The sequence below is a fragment of the Electrona antarctica genome, assembly GCF_951216825.1.
Source record: "Electrona antarctica genome assembly, chromosome: 3".
NCBI lineage: Eukaryota > Metazoa > Chordata > Actinopteri > Myctophiformes > Myctophidae > Electrona > Electrona antarctica.
In genome coordinates this window covers 16,395,293-16,416,086 of record NC_136808.1, presented here as the reverse complement: position 1 = coordinate 16,416,086, position 20,794 = coordinate 16,395,293, and the positions used below count along the sequence as shown (strand labels likewise).

The 20,794-nt window shown below is 44.1% G+C and overlaps 1 protein-coding gene across 10 annotated transcripts in view; it reads right to left on the bottom strand.

Moving 5' to 3' along the window:
• The window catches only part of tjp1a (tight junction protein 1a), a 90,271-nt gene that overhangs the window by 28,206 nt on the left and 41,271 nt on the right, over positions 1 to 20,794 (bottom strand). For all 10 annotated transcript variants that reach the window (XM_079497269.1, XM_079497273.1, XM_079497274.1 and 7 more), the window contains exons 9-13: positions 5,924 to 6,063; positions 5,220 to 5,325; positions 4,356 to 4,506; positions 1,743 to 1,851; positions 1,402 to 1,621 (exon numbers count right to left, since the gene is read on the bottom strand). In XM_079497269.1, the coding sequence (XP_079353395.1) occupies positions 1,402 to 1,621; positions 1,743 to 1,851; positions 4,356 to 4,506; positions 5,220 to 5,325; positions 5,924 to 6,063 (726 nt within the window). The remainder of the gene's footprint in view (positions 1 to 1,401; positions 1,622 to 1,742; positions 1,852 to 4,355; positions 4,507 to 5,219; positions 5,326 to 5,923; positions 6,064 to 20,794) is intronic.

The window sequence follows — 20,794 nt, the reverse complement described above, 5'->3', positions numbered from 1 at the left end:
GTATTACAATTCTATCTGGAGCCGCAAAATATGTTTGCTTTAATAAAGCAAAGTTTAATTATTTCTGGTCTTTCAATATTATATTTGATTGTTGGTTTATTTTCTCAAAGCATATCAAGTATACTGTACCAGTAAGCCAGTAGCATTGGTGGTGAAAACAAACAAAGATGTCTTATCATTTTATCTGGTGTATAGGCAACATTGTTTGCAATATCAAAATGAAAGAATAACTTTATGCCTACTACGAATTCAATAATACATTATGATTAAATGTAAAAAAAGAAATTAAAAGAAAAAGAAAACCTGCCGTAGCAACTGGGAGCCACAGGAGAGGACCTATAAGAGCCGCAGGTTGCCTATCCCTGTTCTAATGCGACAAGCGACGGGACCGCAATGGGCTGTCAAAAACATCATCTTTGGTTAGAATTGGAAGCATTGATTTAGATCAAGAGTTATTCACGTTTTAAGATTTTCGATCTCATCCACTAAAATGGGAGGGGGACCACTTTGGATGACGTCCCAACCGGAAATGACATTGAATGTCGCCCAACAGGCGCTCCCAGCCTGTTGGGCGACTGAGGCCCTTACTGTACATTAAGCGCGACTCATGAAATCGACAAACCGATTTCTACATAATTTGTGGCCATACTCAATATCTTCCTTTCATATATATTTTTTAGACTTCATCTTTGCCGTTTCTATAACAATTATTATTAGCTCGGAAGGAGGTGATACGTCAAAACATTTCACAAACGTGGACAGCGGTGTGATAAAAAGGCATAGAGAACATGTGGGGGCCTGCTAGGTTGTGAGCGCTAGGCTACATCTTTAGTCAGCAGACAGTGAGGAGAGGAATCACAGTAAACACTGCCGGAGGCTGCAGAGACAGTCCTAGATAATACATGGCTGTTGGGTAGTTTATATAATACTACAGATCTTCAGACATGCACATTTGGACGTAACTGAAACACAATATTATTACTATTTAAATACCAAAAAGTAACAACATATTGTCAAATAACCGCATGACTTCATAATATGGATCTCAGACCACAGTATGAGATCAACTATCTTGGACAAGGTTTCATCCTGATCCAAACCCCATTGGCTTCTATTTATAAAAATGAAAGTTAAGGGGCGTCCTTGAAAATAGAGAGCATGCTCTCAATGATATTCCCTGATACAAAATATCACTGAACAACATTGAGAGCATGCTCTATATAAATATCAAATATGTCAATAAAAATAATAAAAAATATTAAAGAACTTAAAGAGAGACTAACGGATAGAGCATCTTCTAGACGGCTAGCGTAAAAAGAAACACAATAACTATCACGTCAATGAAGTCTCGTTTTCTGTCCACGATCCAAGTGATAACATGCATATGAACAACAGTTTTACCTGTTTTTGTTTGGAATGATTCCCCTCTCCACCTCCTGGTGGTTCTTGCCGATACGAATGGCCAGCCAGGAGCCCAGCTTGCCGTTGTAGAGCGTGTCTACGACACGGAACACCTCCCCCTTGTTGAAGCTCAGCCCATACGGCGACTCCTTCTCATACTCAAAGTGGGTCCGAATGTAGAAGGAGTCCCCCACGTCTGACTCTACTATCCTCCGGTACACTGGACATGAAAGAGCATGTGGCAGAATCAGTACTATGTCAAGTACACTGCTACGCACCAGTATTCATGATTTCGAAGTGTGCCGTTATTAACGATGTCAAATATCTAGCCCGTCTCTCACCATCCTTTTTCTTCTGAGCCAGAATGGTGACCTCTTCTCCTCTGGGGAGATCCAGCAGAAACAGCACAGCTTCCTCCCGTATGATGTTAGCAAAGTCCACGTTATTTACCTGTGCATGCATAGTGGTGGAGACGGAAAGATTACAGTCTGCATAGCTTTAGCAAAGCAAAGTTCAAAACCCCACCCCAGCGTTTCTCACCCTGCCAGTGTATGAAGTAAGAGCAAAATGGGCCAGCATGAAAATAAGACAATAACTGTCTTCAATGTGTATAAAGTTTATTTACAGACAGACTCCAGGTTGAGAATGAGACCATTCCGAGTGGAGTTCAAGTAACTCTTTCAATTTAAACGACTTTGAGTACCAAGACAAGCGCTATATAAATTGGATGCATTATTAAGTATCTCGAGTTCCACAATGAGTGAGGGGAGGTTAGGGGGAGGTTAGCTGGAGAATTGGAGCAGCAGAAGCTGTGCTGCGTTCGTTGTACCGTTCTGTTGTGACAAAAGAAAGCCGACCCAAAAAGCAACGGTCTCGATTTACTACTCATTCTTTGATCCCATCAATTGTGTTATGACCGAAAGAACAAGATTGCAGAACTCTGGGGGGAGGGAGGGGTAAAAAAAAGTTCAACAAATTTGTATGCTATTTTTGACTCAGGTGACTTGAAAAATTAATAAAGAAACTTTGAACAAAAAAAAATAGTTTTCTGAGGCGGGTGGCTGCCATCTCCCTTAAAATACCTGGGAGGGACTCGGAGTAGAGCCACTGTTCCTTTACGTGGAAAGGAGCCAGTTAAGGTGGTTCCAGAATCTAGTGTGGATGCCTCCCGTGCATCTCCCTATAGGAGGTATTTTGGGCACGTCTCACAGGGAGGAGGCCATGGTGGCAGACCAAGGACCAGATGGGGGGAGGATTATATTTACACGCTAGACTTGCAACGCCTCGGGATCCCCCAGTATGAAGTGGCTACTGTGGCCAGGGAAAGGGACGTTTGGGATTCTCTGCTGGAACTGTTAGCCCTGTGACCAGACTCCTGAAGATGGACAGATGGATAGATGGCTGGTAGTGATCCCCAAGGGGAAATAAATGATCTGCATTTGATTCATACTAGTAGGAGATATTAGGGGATCAAACCAGGGACCTACTAATTCCCAAGCCGTACGTCCTGCTCCAGCAGTTTACTATGCAACATAGAGAACACTACTGTACCAATTATCAGTCCAGCAGCTACAGGCCTCTTTAATTTCTCTGAGCTAGAGTGGAATGGAGAACTCTGTCCAGGCCAAGCCAGTCTACTCCCCCACCACCACCACCACCACCACCACCACCACCACCCCCTCTCCCCCTCCCGCTGCTGTCCCAAACACAATAACCACTGTTTATTGACTCTGCTTCAAGGGACACAGGGGAGCCAGAAACACATGGCCTGGATCACTGAACCCACACAGAGAGACACCTTTATCCTTCCCAGAAACTGGGGGGCTTGACGTCTTTATCTCCACTAGCACACCACAGCCAAAAGGAAACAACCTACAGATGGAAAACAATGTCCTGGAAGCCTGGAGGTGTGTTTGTACAGTGGGGAGGACTTAGGTCCTCATTTAACACCCTGACTCTCGCTGTGTGGAGTGGGAGGAACACAGACCTGACCCTATTAACAAAAGGGAAGGTCAGACATTATTGAACACTTTAATTACCAAAGGGATTGTATAGGCCAGTGCTTTGTGTTTTTTAGGCTTTTTTTTCTTTCTTTTTTGGCTTTTATTTAACTAATTGAACCCCACCCCAGCATCCATATTCTGAAACAGCATTGTGAGCTTGTACCGGCTATTTTTGGCAAAAGCATTTGGTGTAGGCGGAAAAAAGTGGTCCAAGTGCGGTCCATTTCACCAAGTCTAGAGGGTTTAAGTTATTAAACAGAACTGTGGCAGAGAGAGGAAAGTGAGCGACGTCTGAGGGTCGAGGAAAGACCAGGGATGTTGTGATTACAGTATGTGGTCAACGCTACTGCATCAGCTACTGTACTGCCGTGCCCCTAGGTCAGTGCTTTGGCACGGGCTGACACTGGGCTACTGACTGAGTCAAACAGTGCAGGTGTAATCTCTGCTTGTGTTATAAACAAGACAGAATGGGGGGCTGACATCAAGGGGGTTTCCGTCATGCCATCGACAATGTCATTTCAGTGAAACAGAAAGGCGACTGTGCGAGGTTAGAGAGCAAAGAATGACCTCCATTGTGCCTTTGCATATAAATAAGACACTGAGCACAAGCCAGGGAATGACTCACAGACTGACAGATACATTGTACTATAACTCCCAGCGGTATCGCCTCTCTGCAGTAAAACTGTTGTGGCCATACACAAGGCTAAAAGGAACATAGTTTCACAAACCCATATCCAAGATAGTGTGGGCAGTTATGGCTAGAGGATTTTGACAATAACACCAGGTGTTCTTCCTAGTACTTTTATGTATGCATCTGTTAAGAAAAATATTAATAAGAGAAAAAATGTGACTATAGTTCAAAGTTAACTTTAGACACAGTAAACCTCTTAGAATATACAGTGAACATTGGACACCACTTTAGAAGAGTCCTGCAGAGAGAAAGATCAGTACCCTGAGAATCTGGTCTCCCTCCTCCAATCCCTCCCTGGCAGCGGGACTGTCCTCCAACACGCCTGCCACAAAAATGCCCACGTCGTTCCCCCCTGCCAGCCGCAGACCCACACTCTCACCCTTCTTAAACTTCACCAGCTTCATACTCGGCCTGGGGGAGGAGAGCATAGATAGTTGAGAAATACAGACCAAAATGACAACAGTCGAGACAGAAAGACAGTAAACAGAACAGACTAACAAGTTTAACAGCAAGCATCTATACCAGTGATTCTCAAAGTGGGGTCCGGGGACCCCAAGGGGGTTCCAGGACACTACAAGCTCACAACACTTGAGCTTGTAGATCTGCCAGTTTTTAAATATTTGTACAATCTTGAAAATCTTCTCTTAGTCAAAGAGTGTTATCACACACTATCACACTAAATCCTTCAAATGGGTGTCCGTGGCTAAAAACATCAATTTGCCATGAAAACGTTTGAGAACCTCTGATCTATTATACAGAGATCCTGACAGAATGCCTACTGTTTAGTTTATTAGGATCCTCATTAGCTGCTGCATAACAGCAATCTTCCTGATATTGTGACATCATAATCCCATTAACCCATTTTGGGGCGGGAACCCCTTTTGGTGTTTTAAACATTATGTTATAATTTAGCTATTGAAAAATAGCAGATCTACAAGCTCATAGCGCGCCACCGAGTGGCACGCTACGAGCTTGTAGGTCTGCTATTTTTGAAAAATCGAAGAACGACTGACATGGAAACATAGCTTTTTCAGAAAACTGTCAGGATGTAGAAGACATTTTTAGAATCTGATCTCAGGTCAAAATGGGTTAATACCATGGGCACATGGTAAGAGTAATGTTACCTGAGGATGCTGTCGTCGTGGACAGCGCTGGGCACAGGGGCATCAGAGGGACTGACTGGCAGGTCTACATCAGGCTGGCCAGGCTGGGCATATACTGGCTTTGGTTCTACCAAGGACACAAACACAACACAGTCAACAACACTCTCTGTAAGACCAATAAGAACAATAATCATTCACAATCCAGAATACTGAGAATAGTTTATTGGCAAAGTATGTTTGTGTACAAGGAATTAGAAAAATGGGAAAAAAGAGGGGGGGGGGGGGGGGGAGTATAAAATAAATAAAATAACATCTATGTGGGGGATCGGGATCCACGTGGCGGAGCATGGCTCCAATGTGGATCCGGAACTTCCTTTGGCCAGTCTGTCTGTATAAAAAGTATAAAACATGTGACCTACTGACAGCGTGCACAAGAAATGTGCCACTGCTCGGCCCAGTGATTTGCTCGGAACATAATAGCCACAGGCAGGTAATGTACATGAGATATTGTACACATGTATAGACATTGCCCTTTGTAGGTGCATGAATGCATACTGAAAGAACAGAACAAGTGATGTGTGCAACATTTGACATAAGCACACTGTATGTACTGCATGTATTGTATACTGTAGTGTGCACAGTCTCAAACTGAGGGAAACGTGTCAAGGTTGGCAGTAGAACATAGAGAGTATTTAAGTGTTGCAGAGAGAAAGGCGCGTCTGTACCAGGCAGCGGTGGCAGCTGTTTCTCATCTCTGGAGCTGGCCTGGTCACTGGCCTGTGACAAGATGCCATCATCTGAGCTTTTTACTGGTGACGACATGGCCACTGGTTTGGACAGGCGATCGTCATCGCGACTTCTATGGCTGCAATAAAGTAAATACATGCAAGATAAATGGTATTAATTGAGATGTAAATATGTGTATGTTATGGTACACAGAACAATGTCTATATAACAATAGGGCGAGCCGCCCCGCGTCCGAAACGGTTGAGAAATGACAGAGTTACCGTGTGGTAATTCCATTTGATGAAGTTGAGGATGATTTGAATTACTTTATGTGCTCCTGGATAGCTTAACCTATAAATAATACATCATTTATCAGATAATGTATGTTTTGTATCCATTTAAATCAATGAAGTAATTAGTAATGAAAAAAATACAATGTTTAGCTCTGAAATGTAGAGTAAAGTATATCAAGAAATGGAAATAAGTAAAGTAAAAGTAAAGTGGTATTACTTGACCAAATGTCCTATCCGCTACTGTATTTCTGCATGTGTGCATTGTGTAGTTTGTATTTGTTTATTTTGGGCGGGAACCCCTTTTGGTGTTTATAGCATTATGTTATGCTTTAGCTATTGAAAAATAGCAGATCTACAAGCTCATAGCGCGGCACCGAGTGCCGCGCTACGAGCTTGTAGGTCTGCTATTTTTTTTAAATCGTGAACATGAGGCACAAATCTTTGAATATATATTCTTTCAGAGCGAGTATTTTTAACTCAAATCTTTGCTTCTGAGGGGGTCCTTCCTGCCTGGAACAACATATTTTCAAATGGGACTCGGTGGCCAATTACATATCATTTTTGGGGTCCTTGACAAGAAATATTGAGCACCACTGATATAGAAACATGAGGTATTTCAGAAAACAGGATTTAGAAGACATTTTTTTTAATTTCGACGTCGGGCCTAAATGGGTTAAGAAGCCCCCCTCTGCTGACATCACCAGGAAGAGTCAGATTACCAAATAGACGTCAAGAGGAAGCGGCATGCAGCATGGGATGGGTGATAAGGGCACAGGACTCACATATAACAATGTGTTGTGAAGAAAATAAAGAAAGAGAATGTCTTATGCCTGATTCGTGCTTGGCTGCATACCGTGTCGCTCATCGCAAAATGCAAATCTTCAAAACTCACACGCAACGTGTTGTAGAGCTTGTAGTATATCAGCAATTTCCGCTATTTCTTTTTAAATCTAGATGTTCGGGCCGATAGGTGGACCTCACATGTAGAGTATATATTAAGCTTATCTGTCATGGGAGGTTTATGCTATAGACATGCACTCCTCTACTTCCACCAATAATATTATCAGTGGCAAACCGCACAGACCAGAAACCAATATGAATTTACACTGAAGCAGATGGGATTTATACCATAATTGTTTTGAATTGTGATACATCAGATCATTTTTGTTTTCTCCTTAAAGACGGATACTGTAATTTCAGCTGAACCACGAGATCGTGACAAATCCAAGAAAAGCTTTCCAGAATAACAACAAAAAAAAAGAGGGGAAAGAAATAACAAGAAAAAGGAAAGCGGTTACACCCAGTTTCCAACAGAAACCATTCATTTAGCATCGTTTTTTAATCCAACTTCCAGTTTAACCTGCTTCAAAAGCAAGCGTTTACTAAATGTGTGTGTGTGTGTGTGTGTGTGTGTGTGTGTGTGTGTGTGTGTGTGTGTGTGTGTGTGTGTGCATGAGCGTGTGTGCGTGTAAGTGTTTGTATGTACAACAGTGAAGAAAAACGCTTCACTGCTTGCCTTAAGACAATGGCTGAATTCCAGGGTGATCACATGACTTAACTGTGGCACAGTACTTGAACTGTATTCAGCAGCTTTCACACAAGAATGTGAAGGTACAGTCAGTCTGAGCCACCATCTTACGCTCTCACCAGTCACCATAACGTCTCCTCTCTCACAAAGACTAACACAGATTGACTCACCAGTCACCATAACGTCTCCTCTCTCACAAAGACTAACAAAGATTGAACGCTGGAAATTGGAAGTTACTCTTCAGGATATGGGGGAAAAACATATTCTTCTTATTAATACTTTTCAAGTTTTCCCTGATTCAATAAACCCACAGACACACAACCACTTTCACTTCAATATGTTAAAAAATAGCAAAAATATCTCACTGTGAGGTTGCAGATCTGCAATTTGTCATTTTTGCGTGACACATTAGGGCACTAATAATCGAAAAGAATACATAAAAAGTTGGAATCTGGAGATACAAGGTTTCTGCCCAACAAGATAGCATGAACACACAATTGTGCCCATATATTCACAGTACTGTAACACACATACACACGTGTGTGTACACATGTGTACACAAACACACTCTGCACAATGCAATGGCCCTCGCTGTTGAATACCTCTCTCTCTCCATGTTTGGGGAGTACAAGTGAGGATAATTTATTGAACAACTCTCAGTACAATGTGATGGTAACCATGGAGTTGATCTGTACTGTTTTCGGACAACAATGCCAGCCGTATCGGTGGCAGTGGGTCTACTTGAGGGTCTACTGTGGGGAGACGGATAATGAGAGCTACAGCCGCTACATGAATAACATCACAATCCTAATCAGAGAGACAGAGAGAGACAAACAAAGGGGGGGGGGGGGGAGAGAGAGAGAGAGAGAGAGAGAGAGAGAGAGAGAGAGAGAGAGAGAGAGAGAGAGAGAAGAGAGAGAGAGAGAGAGAGAGAGAGAGAGAGAGAGAGAGAGAGAGAGACTTTTTTTGACTTTTTATAAAACCTTTTTATTTACAAACTAAAAAAGAACAGCAAAAGCTTTACTTGTTTTCAGTCAAACATGGCATCTTGCATACAACTCGAAACAAAAAAACAAAACATCATTATTCATATTCAAAAGACCATTGCTGCAACAAACCAGTGCAGAGGGTTCAGCCAGTGACATGCTGCTGCTGCCCCTGAACCCCCCCTATACGCCGAGTCCTCCTCCACACCCAGCCCGTCTCTGGACACAACACAACAGTACAGTACAAGTCCACTTTCCTCTCCCCTCCTGTGATTCTCATGTTCAGTATCTTTCATAGATAGTTTTTCGATGCACAGTTCTGGGAAACAACCCACACGGCAAGGTGATATCAGCCCCAACAGATCAGCTATTGCTCCTGCATCCACCAAGCTCTGACCAGCTACATCCAACAGCTCCACCATGACCACTGTCACACAGGCTGTGAGTGAGCCTCGATGTTGGCATGTGATGAAGGTCCATCCTGGCCCTTCCAACGAGAGGTCCGTCTGAGAATCCGAGTCTACACGTAGCACTCGTAGCGGGCTCCAGCCGCTCCACCATTGTCCAGTCAACCAAAGCCAACCCACCTCACAAGTGGCCGGCTGTTTCATTGTCCAGTTAATCTTCATGTCCATTAAAGACAGAACCAAATGCAAAAGAGGACCCAGCGCACAGAAGGAACCCAGCGGCACCACCACCATCACCATTCTAATTCCGCATCAATCCTCTGCACCAGTTTCTTCACTCTGAAAATCTCTTGCCTGGTAAAGCATACTCCTTCTGCTAACTTCATGTTTTGCCTGGCAGCCTTCACAAAACCCTTACTATCTGGGAAGTACTTTTCAACATCGATCAGTCTCTTGTTTTTTGTTTTCTGCAAAAAACGTTTCATTTCTGACACCCCATAGACATTTTTCTTTTTTACACATGTTTCATCATCGCTCACCCAACCACAAGTACTATCGTCTGAATTGAGTTCACTTTTCCCCTCGGTCACTTTTTTTGCTTTTGTCCCATTTGAACCTTTTGCCTTTCTTTTCTGCCCCACCACCTTCACCCCTTCCTCCTCAGCCCCCATCTCCATGTCAGCTACTTTAGCCCCTCCCTCCTCCACTTGACTGACAGGAGGACTACTGTCCTCTTGGGAACTTGTGTCAGCCACAGGTTCAGCATTAACCATTTCTCCTTCACCTCCACTGTTTTCCTGCTGGCTATTTTCTTTTTCCCCTTCATCTTCACCTGTTTGCTCAGTTCCCCCCCCATCTTTATTGACATTCTCTGCCAACAACTCGGGTTCAGCATTTACTCCTTCATCTTCACCCACCTGCCCACTCCCAGTACCATCCCCATTAACGTTTCCCATCTCCTTTTCAACATTTTTTCCCCAGGGATTACTCCCCCTCCCCCCCCTGGTAGCATTGCTTGTCCCCTCGCCAGAGTCAACAACCCTCTCTGGACAGGACCTTATCAAGTGCCCTTCCACCCCACAGCCAAAGCACTTCATATTCTCGGTTGTAGCAAATAAAGTGTATTCAAAATTGTCGACTTTGATCTTAAAGCCTGTAATCAGCTCTTTACTCCTGTTTCTCAAAATCATGAACAGCATTCTCCTGTGAGAAACAACATGTCGCAACTCAGGTGATTTACACCCTGACGGGAGCTTTTTAATCGGCGACACCACCTTCCCAAACTTGGTCAACGGTCAACTCTCTCACTATCAGTTCATCATCAATGAATGGGGGGACGTTTGACAGAAACACTTTACTCGATGGCATTGCGAGTGGCGGTACTTTCACAAGCGTGCCCTTTATCTCAACGCCCTCTCGATCACAGCGTTTGCTTTATTCATCCCATCGACAAAAATCACAACGCCACCATTCATTCTGGCAGCAGATTTAACGCTAGCGGGTCCGACTACTTTTGCGACCGCTAAACTGCAGTCCTCTACAGAGCACGGAAAGCTGGCGAGATCTTAAAACCATGCTTCCTTGTGAGAGTTGTGAAAGCCATGGCGACGCTGAAAGCCGTCAGCGAACAGCAAACACAAAACCACCAACAGCAGTTTAAACACTAGACCAGTGCAAAAACCGCAAAACCCAACACTAGCGAGATAGAAGAGCAAGCATAGACAGAGTATAGATAGACCAAACACTCACTCCGTAACCTCACTCCGCACCACGCTCCTCACTCACACACATCCGCACGAGAGAGAGAGAGAGAGAGAGAGAGAGAGAGAGAGAGAGAGAGAGAGAGAAAGAGAGAGAGAGAGAGAGAAAGAGAGAGAGAGAGAGAGAGAGAGAGAGAGAGAGAGAGAGAGAGAGAGAGAGAGAGAGAGAGAGAAGCATGACCCTGCTTTAACTAACTGAAAAGGGAGAGAGAGAAGTCGAACGTATAAATGTAGTGATGCCAATAAAGCTGAGCCCGTTTGACAAAGTTGTTGCGGCGCAAATCCGGCGACCTCCGAATGGTCTCTACCTGGTATTCCTAAACGTAACCTCAGTAAACTATGCCTAAATCTAGCCCTATTCATAAACTTAATCTCAGTAAAAATATGCCTAACCCTAAATTAATTTCTAACAAATACAACAACCGCCCCAGCGTGCGATTGGCCAAAGAAGATGGAGATGTGCGTGTTTTGGGGTGAGCCTTCCGGTTACCGTCGGTTGCACTGACCAGGTCTTGTCTGGGTCACTTGGTAGTGCATCCTCGCGATTCACACTAGCCTACTACGCTACACTGATCACTGATTCACACTAGCCTACTACGCTACACTGATCACGATACATGCTCAACAAGGCACATCTTTTACAGTATGTCCCTCACGCCAGAACCTCCTCCATGTCCTGCTGACTATGCCAGATGTAGCTGGGATCACACCCCATGTCTCCCTTCCCAATAGAGCTGAGCCTGAGTTGTTGTGGCCGGGTCTTGGCCGGGTCTAAAGAAAGGAAAAAATCCGCTTGATGTAAAGGAGGAGCGATTGGAAGTGACAGACAGACAGACAGACAGACAGACAGACAGACAGACAGACAGACAGACAGACGCCAAGTTGGCACAGAGAAGCACTTTTTTAAACTTTTTTCCTGTAAAATCATTGAAGAGGTGGTGAGTCTGTCACTTATATTTGAGATTGTCTGCTGCCAATGCTGGAAATGGAAGGAAGAAGATGGCAGAACGCCTATTTATAGAGAGGAATGTGAGCACGTAGAGGTTAGCAGACTGCCAAGACATTCTTTTTTTAATACACCTCCTTATGTCTACTTTGCTTTCATCTATCCGCGCCTATCAATCAACTGAAAAACAGCACACCAGACAAACGTTGCATTTACAGTACGTCTGTCTGTCTGTCTGTCTGTCTGTCTGTCTGTCTGTCTGTCTGTCTGTCTGTCTGTCTGTCTGTCTGTCTGTCTGTCTGTCTGTCTGTCTGTCTGGATTCCATGCGCTGACAGAACAAGCTGTGTTTTGCGTCATTTCCGTTTTTTTAGACAGCTGGTGGATGGAAAAGAAGCTCCACCCACGCGGCAGATTGCCGCGTCGGCCAGATTCCTGGAAAAGCTTCTTTTACATCCACCAGCTGTCTAAGAAAACGGAAATGACGCAGAACACAGCTTCTTTTGTCCGCGCATGGAAGTTCAAGTGTGCCCTGCAGTCTGTCTGTCTGTCTGTCTGTCTGTCTGTCTGTCTGTCTGTCTGTCTGTCTGTCTGTCTGTCTGTCTGTCTGTCTGTCTGTCTGTCTGTCTGTCTGTCTGTCTGTACACAAAAACTAAAATTATACATTGATATTGAATATTGTACATTCAAATATTAATTTGATTCAGCCTGCATGATTCCATATTTCTTATCTTAACAATACCTTGTTTTGTTGTATTTGATTGTTATATCAATACTTTAGCGCATGGAGACAATTTGTGCAGAAGATTCTGCGTGATTCAGCAAAATTGATATGGTTGAACCGTTCTGATTCATCAGTTTGAAAACATACCACAGCCTTGATTCATGGCTGCAAAACACCTCTTCAGTCTGCGTCAGTTTGACATGCGTTATGCTGCGACTGCGTTCACACTGGCAGCTACAAAGATACAAAGAAGCGACGCAGACGTGTCGCTGTCGAAAAGTTGATCAACAAACTCGTTGATGTCAAGCATGCACCTGACAAGCAAAACAAATATGAAGGAAAATATAAAGCCTATAGCTGGGGTTATATAAACAACATGGAACTGCCTGAGGGAACTCATTAGTTTTCCCTCATTACAAGCAGGATTTGTGGGAAGAGAGAAGGAGAGTGGAAAAGGTTAAACAACAACAACGTCATTTTGTAGCTTTGAAGCTGCAGTTGAAGCCAGCTCTTGTAGCAGCTACAAATGTGGGCTTTGTAGCTTTTGTAGTGGCCAATGTGAACGCAGCCTAGGCAGCACATGCAACACACACAACTAGATGCCCTATAAGCATACCCTACTTAAAATGAATGGGACCATAGTTTACTAAACGGAGAAAACGCATACCGGTATCATGACCATTTAAAAAAAAAACTTTGATTCAATTTAAAAGTGTTTGACAAGTGTTTATGGAAACGTTTACTAAGGTAATTCAAACAAGATTAAAGTCCATCCAAACCTTGTTCACTTGTATTGAGAATACATTCTTATGGAGCCTGCAGGAGGTGAAATTGTGACACCTACTGGGCCATTACTGGGAACTGCATGCTTAAGAGATTCAGGAAGTGGGCTTCATATCCAGCGGCGATTACTTGGCGCCTGGTCTAAATGGACCGTTTATGGGTCTAAATGGACCGTTTATGGGTCTAAATGGACCGTTTATGGGTCTGTATGAGAGCGTACAAATGGACCGTTATGGGTCTGTATGAGAGTGTACAAATGGACCGTTATGGGTCTGTATGAGAGCGTACAAATGCAAACACATTAATTGAGGATTTTACAGTGATTGTGGGCAGCGGTGGCCGAACGGTTTGCGGAGCGGTCTTGATACCGGAAGGTCGCCAGTTCGAATCCCCGGACCGGCACGTTAAAATTACCACCGCTGAAGTGCCCTTGAGCAACGCATTGAACCCCTACCATGAAATGTTCTATGAGCAGGGCGTGGCTGTAAACTCGAGCTTAGTCCACTTACCCTGGGTAAACAAAGAACTTTGCTTTTTGACATTTAGAAAAATATATCTAATGGGTTCACATGGGATAATGCAACCCGGTCTCACATAAACACGGTGAAATAGCACGGATTGGCATTTCCGTACATACACACCAGAAAACCCCAAAATCCGTACATGTTACACATAAATCCTTCCCATAGACTGTGACGGAGGGCTTCCCATAGACTGTGACGGAGGGCTTCCCATAGACTGTGACGGAGGCCTTCCCATAGACTGTGACTATAGAACAGGTGACTATAGGAACAGGTGACTATAAAACAGGTGACTATAGAACAGGTGACTATAGAGTGACTATAGAGTGACTATAGAACAGGTGACTATAGGAACAGGTGACTATAGAACAGGTGACTATAGAACAGGTGACTATAGGAACAGGTGACTATAGAACAGGTGACTATAGGAACAGGTGACTATAGAACAGGTGACTATAGGACAGGTGACTATAGAACAGGTGACTATAGAACAGGTGACTATAGAACAGGTGACTATAGAACAGGTGACTATAGGAACAGGTGACTATAGAACAGGTGACTATAGAACAGGTGACTATAGGACAGGTGACTATAGAACAGGTGACTATAGGACAGGTGACTATAGAACAGGTGACTATAGAACAGGTGACTATAGAACAGGTGACTATAGGAACAGGTGACTATAGAACAGGTGACTATAGAACAGGTGACTATAGAACAGGTGACTATAGGAACAGGTGACTATAGAACAGGTGACTATAGGAACAGGTGACTATAGAACAGGTGACTATAGGAACAGGTGACTATAGAACAGGTGACTATAGAACAGGTGACTATAGAACAGGTGACTATAGGAACAGGTGACTAGGAACAGGTGACTATAGAACAGGTGACTATAGGAACAGGTGACTGTAGGAACAGGTGACTATAGAACAGGTGACTATAGAACAGGTGACTATAGAACAGGTGACTATAGAACAGGTGACTATAGGAACAGGTGACTAGGAACAGGTGACTATAGAACAGGTGACTATAGAACAGGTGACTATAGGAACAGGTGACTATAGGAACAGGTGACTATAGAACAGGTGACTATAGAACAGGTGACTATAGGAACAGGTGACTATAGAACAGGTGACTATAGAACAGGTGACTATAGAACAGGTGACTATAGGAACAGGTGACTATAGAACAGGTGACTATAGAACAGGTGACTATAGAACAGGTGACTATAGGAACAGGTGACTATAGAACAGGTGACTATAGAACAGGTGACTATAGAACAGGTGACTATAGGAACAGGTGACTAGGAACAGGTGACTATAGAACAGGTGACTATAGGAACAGGTGACTATAGAACAGGTGACTATAGAACAGGTGACTATAGAACAGGTGACTATAGAACAGGTGACTATAGAACAGGTGACTATAGGAACAGGTGACTATAGAACAGGTGACTAGGAACAGGTGACTATAGAACAGGTGACTATAGGAACAGGTGACTATAGAACAGGTGACTATAGAACAGGTGACTATAGAACAGGTGACTATAGAACAGGTGACTATAGAACAGGTGACTATAGGAACAGGTGACTAGGAACAGGTGACTATAGGAACAGGTGACAGAGAACATGTTCTAGGCACTATATACAGTTTGCCTCCCATGCAGTGCCTATAGGTCAGTGACAGTGTTTTAGTTTTAGTCATAGTCTTTTGATTAAAATTCCATTTAGTTTTAGTCATATTGTAGTATCAATTTAGTCAACTAAATCTACAGGTGATTTACAGTAGTCGACTAAGTTTATTTTTGGCTGGCCTTAATGGCGTTGTAATGCCTTAATGGCGTTGTAATGCCTTAATGGCTGTAATGCCTGATTCATGCTGTGTGCCCAAAATAGCCATTCGATCTACATTGCACAGCAACCGCCCGCTGAGACGATACTTCCACAGGTCAACACATTAATCCAGCCAGAGCGAGGCCTCGCTGTCTCTCCAGAGCGAGGCCTCGCTGTCTCTCCAGAGCGAGGCCTCGCTGTCTCTCCAGAGCGAGGCCTCGCTGTCTCTCCAGAGCGAGGCCTCGCTGTCTCTCCAGAGCGAGGCCTCGCTGTCTCTCCAGAGCGAGGCCTCGCTGTCTCTCCAGAGCGAGGCCTCGCTGTCTCTCCAGAGCGAGGCCTCGCTGTCTCTCCAGAAATCCAGCCAGAGCGAGGCCTCGCTGTCTCTCCAGAGCGAGGCCTCGCTGTCTCTCCAGAAATCCAGCCAGAGCGAGGCCTCGCTGTCTCTCCAGAGCGAGGCCTCGCTGTCTCTCCAGAAATCTCAACATAAAAATGCTCACGGAAGCAAGAGCTCCATTCCTTTTGTGGAGTGTATATTTCGTTTTAGTTTTTTTATTCACACCAGACACAAATAGTCTTAGACACAAACATTCAGCATTTTGACAGCATTTCGGTCCAGTCAAGTTCACACTCGCCAGCCTTCCTCTTCCTCCTCCTCACGGTTGTTCATTGTGGCTCCAGGCTCCTTCACGATGCATATTCAAACCAGAAGGAGAGCGTACTGTATATGCTCCTCCTGTTGTACTTGCATTCCTTAAGCCTTGGCAGGGAAGTAGGAGAAGGAAGATGCATTTGCATATATTTACCACAACCCACCAGAGACAGAAATAGCCGTGGACCCCCTTTTAACAGTTGCATAACTGCCAGTAATGCTGATGACTGCGTGCTTGGTGATAATTACACCGTCACTACCAGCCGTTTCCTTCCCCCCCCCCTCTGTCATTCCATTTCCTAGCGTCTTCTACTCCTCCACCCATCTGTCCACATTGATTTATTTTCCTTTATTTTTGTTTTGTCGATTTCTATTTTGGTCGAGCAGCAAGAACGTGAAACAAAATGAGGTAGGCCTATAGTGTTGATGGTGAGCGTCTGTTCAAAGTGTTACTGCTGATGAGACGCCCGGGCAGGGACCGGCCCTCGTTGGGTCAAAAGCTCGTATGAAATGACCCGTAAAGCATCCTCTACTACTTCACTCGATCGTGGGAGAGATGGGGAGAGTCACTTAATTGCAACTTGTAACAGGGTCCTTGGTACATTATTAAAATATCTGTTTCCACTTCACACCACAGGGATTGATTAAACCCTGCAGTAGACCTAGAATTAAGATTGATTTACTTCAATGCACTCTGGTGTCGTGCAATGAAACGCTTATGCATCGGTGTAGTGAAGTATAAATCAAGCCATAATGGTGGTCAATTTCCACATTCATTCTTTATCCACCATGTAGCTGGTGTGAGTGTGACCATCTCTTAACGCTGCAGTGAAGCATCTACGCAATTTGGTGGCAAGCTTATGTATAGGCTTTCTTGTGTCATGATGCTTGGTCAATGTACCTTTCCATTTTAATATTTTTTTGAGGGCCACTATCCCCTCCGATGCATGGCTTTCCGTGGTTTCAACCCTTGCGTGGTTTTCAACCCTTGCGTGGTTTCAACCCTTGCGTGGTTTTCAACCCTTGCGTGGTTTCAACCCTTGCGTGGTTTCAACCCTTGCGTGGTTTTCAACCCTTGCGTGGTTTCAACGCTTTTCATGTCAAGGTCCATTATTTATTCGGCATCTGAGCCACGGACCACCATTTGATGAGATTTAACCTCTCAGATCCAAAACTAAAGCATATTTTGTTATCGTTCGATAAGATTCCACAATTCCATGCTGCATTGATTGATGTGGTGGTACCATTTGATGTGGTGGTACCATTTAGGAGAGATAACAGGCAAACGTTGATCAAAATAACAATTATTCTACATTCGGCTTCATTTTACTCTCTCAAGATAAGGCTCCATTTGGTTACCAACTCTCCATAATCTAAGCTGGGGACCAACTGGAACGACCCCCCCCCTCTCAAAGACCACTGGTGGTCCCCGGACCACTGGTTGAGGACCACTGGTTGAGGACCACTGTTCTAGAGACAATCAGTTCTCCATGCGCCTACTGTATAGAGTACTGTATATTGGTCGCATCTGCGGTTATGGACAACCGTCTGTCCGATCGCAGTTCCCCAGGTCTGTGGTAATGGACATCTGCGGTTATGGACAACCGTCTGTCCGATCGCAGTTCCCCAGGTCTGTGGTAATGGACATCTGCGGTTATGGACAACCGTCTGTCCGATCGCAGTTCCCCAGGTCTGTGGTAATGGACATCTGCGGTTATGGACAACCGTCTGTCTGATCGCAGTTCCCCAGGTCTGTGGTAATGGACATCTGCGGTTATGGACAACCGTCTGTCCGATCGCAGTTCCCCAGGTCTGTGGTAATGGACATCTGCGGTTATGGACAACCGTCTGTCTGATCGCAGTTCCCCAGGTCTGTGCGTCCGATGCATACAGTTAGAAGGAAACAGTGACATAATGCTGGTTTTATGATTACAAGATGACTGCATTTTTCATTGTCTGTTTAGCTGATTCCCACACGCGGCACCAAAACAAATCGACATGATGATGAATCTCTAGTTATGCACAGCAGCCACACCGCCCACATGCACTCTGACCTGTTAACATGGGCGGTGGAAGTAAAAGCAAGTGTATCCGGGCGTTAGGCCAACATTTCCACTTTTGCACACAGGATATCAAGCTGGGTGGATTGCCATTAAACTTGCAGAGTGCATTCACACTCCCTAGACTGGAGAATCAAGCCTACAGACTTTGGTGACCCCGCGGCCTTTACTCTAGCGCCATCCTTAGGCCAAACAAAATCACATTGGAGAGCTTTTTGGTTTTATTTGTATTTATTTTTAAGATGATCTCTTAATGTGACTGGAATATACCTTTAAAGAGAAATGTCAAATACCAAATAGAATACAAATTGTGCTCAATGTACACACGTCAACACCATCTCCCCCCTTCCCCTTCTGGTACCGTTACAAAATAAATACACACACATCATGGAAACATACATGCCAAAACAGCTAAACTGTCATCTTTTTCAGCAAATGGTGTATTGAGGTACACTGGTGAGTGCATGAGAGAAGTCCAGGCATGCCTTGGGATTTTGTGACAACCACACATTAATAACTCCAGCCGGCCAGAGATGATGTTTTCAGTCCCGTGAGTCTGTTTGTTCCTCCATGATCCTGAAGTCTGTGAAAAGCTTATTTCAGGCACCGCTGGATCGATCGGTGTGAAATTGTTATTTGCCAAGGATACAAACAAAACAAACAAATATGTGGTTCTTCACAACAAATAATATTGTCAAGAGGATCTGATTGCAAATGATTAGCCTATAAGATGTGAGTTGAATGGGCTATATACAGCCAACACTTCCGCGTTCAGTTTGGGCCGCCGGTGTGCTTCCGGTCGGCAGCCACTCATGAGTGGCTGCCGACCGGAAGCGCACCGGCGGCCCAAATGTTTTTAACAGCAACGTCGCAACACAAATAATACAAACTATGAAAAACTACGCCATCACACAATCAAATGAAATAGTCTGGTTTAAAGAACTGAACTTTATTCCTACAAAATCACGACTGTACATTCACAATGAATTAGTGGCTGCCGACCGGAAGCGCACCGGTGGGCCAAACTGAACGCGGAAGTGTTGGCTGAATATATATAGCCCATTGTAAATGGACAAGCCACCACCAACTTAAAGGTACAGCACTGGGACGTATCGACCAGTGCCTTCTGGATGAGCCATTATAGACACACTTTAAGGGAGAGGCTGTCAAAACTTGGCACGGAATGGGGTAAGACCGTCAGCACTTCTAGGGCTGGATCTGTAGAGGGCGCAGTGGAGTAAATAAAAATAATTTCCGTCTGGTGAACATAATTTAGTATTTTCTGCCCAAAAAGTGTACCTATTATATAAAGGTGCCGTCCTAAGAGGCTTCCCAACACAAAACAGCCTTTGTTTTGGTGAGTAATGAAATAGTTTTATTTTATTTATTTTTTACTAAAGACGGAGACCTAGCAACTCACTAATGCTCTGGACCAAGGCTACCCAAAGATATGACGTACATTCAATGGAATGTGTTCAAATCTGAACGGTGACATTTCTCATCAAAAAACGAATGATTGTTGTTTAATACTAGAGCGCCGATAAGGCTGTTTATTTGTACAGTGTGACAGCACACATCTCGTCAAGCTGAGGCACGTGAGGAGCACAGTGCCGCTGTCAAACAACAGTGCACAGTTGTTAGTGTTGCATCAAACTGTTAGCGTAGTAATAAGTGACATTAATTACATTCATGCTGTGTATATTATAGCGTTGCTGTCTGGGGGGAAACCTTGTATCTCCATATTTCAACTATATTCCAAAATGAATGCTCTAAGTTATCATATCAAGAGCATAGCACAGTAGTGAAAATAGCAGATCTACACGCTCACAATGCCTCACAATGCAAGTTTGTAGAGAAGCTATTTCCAGCCGTTTTAAATCATTTAAAAAACAGGTATGATCTCCATCACTATCAGCATTTTCTTAATGGCATATATGCCCTTTTACAGGTACTGTATATACCCACTGGTATATTGGTCTGATTGGGCTATAATGTTTGAAGAAAGAACCCAGAAGAATGAAACCAAGCCTGATACAGAAAATACCTTCTAGAGACCAGGTAGGAGCTGCAATCACTTGCAAATCTGCTTTTTATGGCCTATATGGCCTTTTACAAGCCCCGTTTGGGACCTCACTCTCCACGATAGCTCTGAGATGAGGTTCCGCTGTGGCGAGCCCCGGCAGAGGTTGAGCTAGTGAAAGTCCCTGATGATTACCCTTTTCCGCACATCATCTGGCACGCTTACAGATGTTTGCAAAAATAGTGGGAATGTAAAATGTAAGCGACTGGCTGAAACATCTGTTTACATTGCTTATTTAGTCAGCATTATGAGTAGACAGAAATGGAGTGAAGCTTGCTTCTGATCTCTCTCTATCTGTTT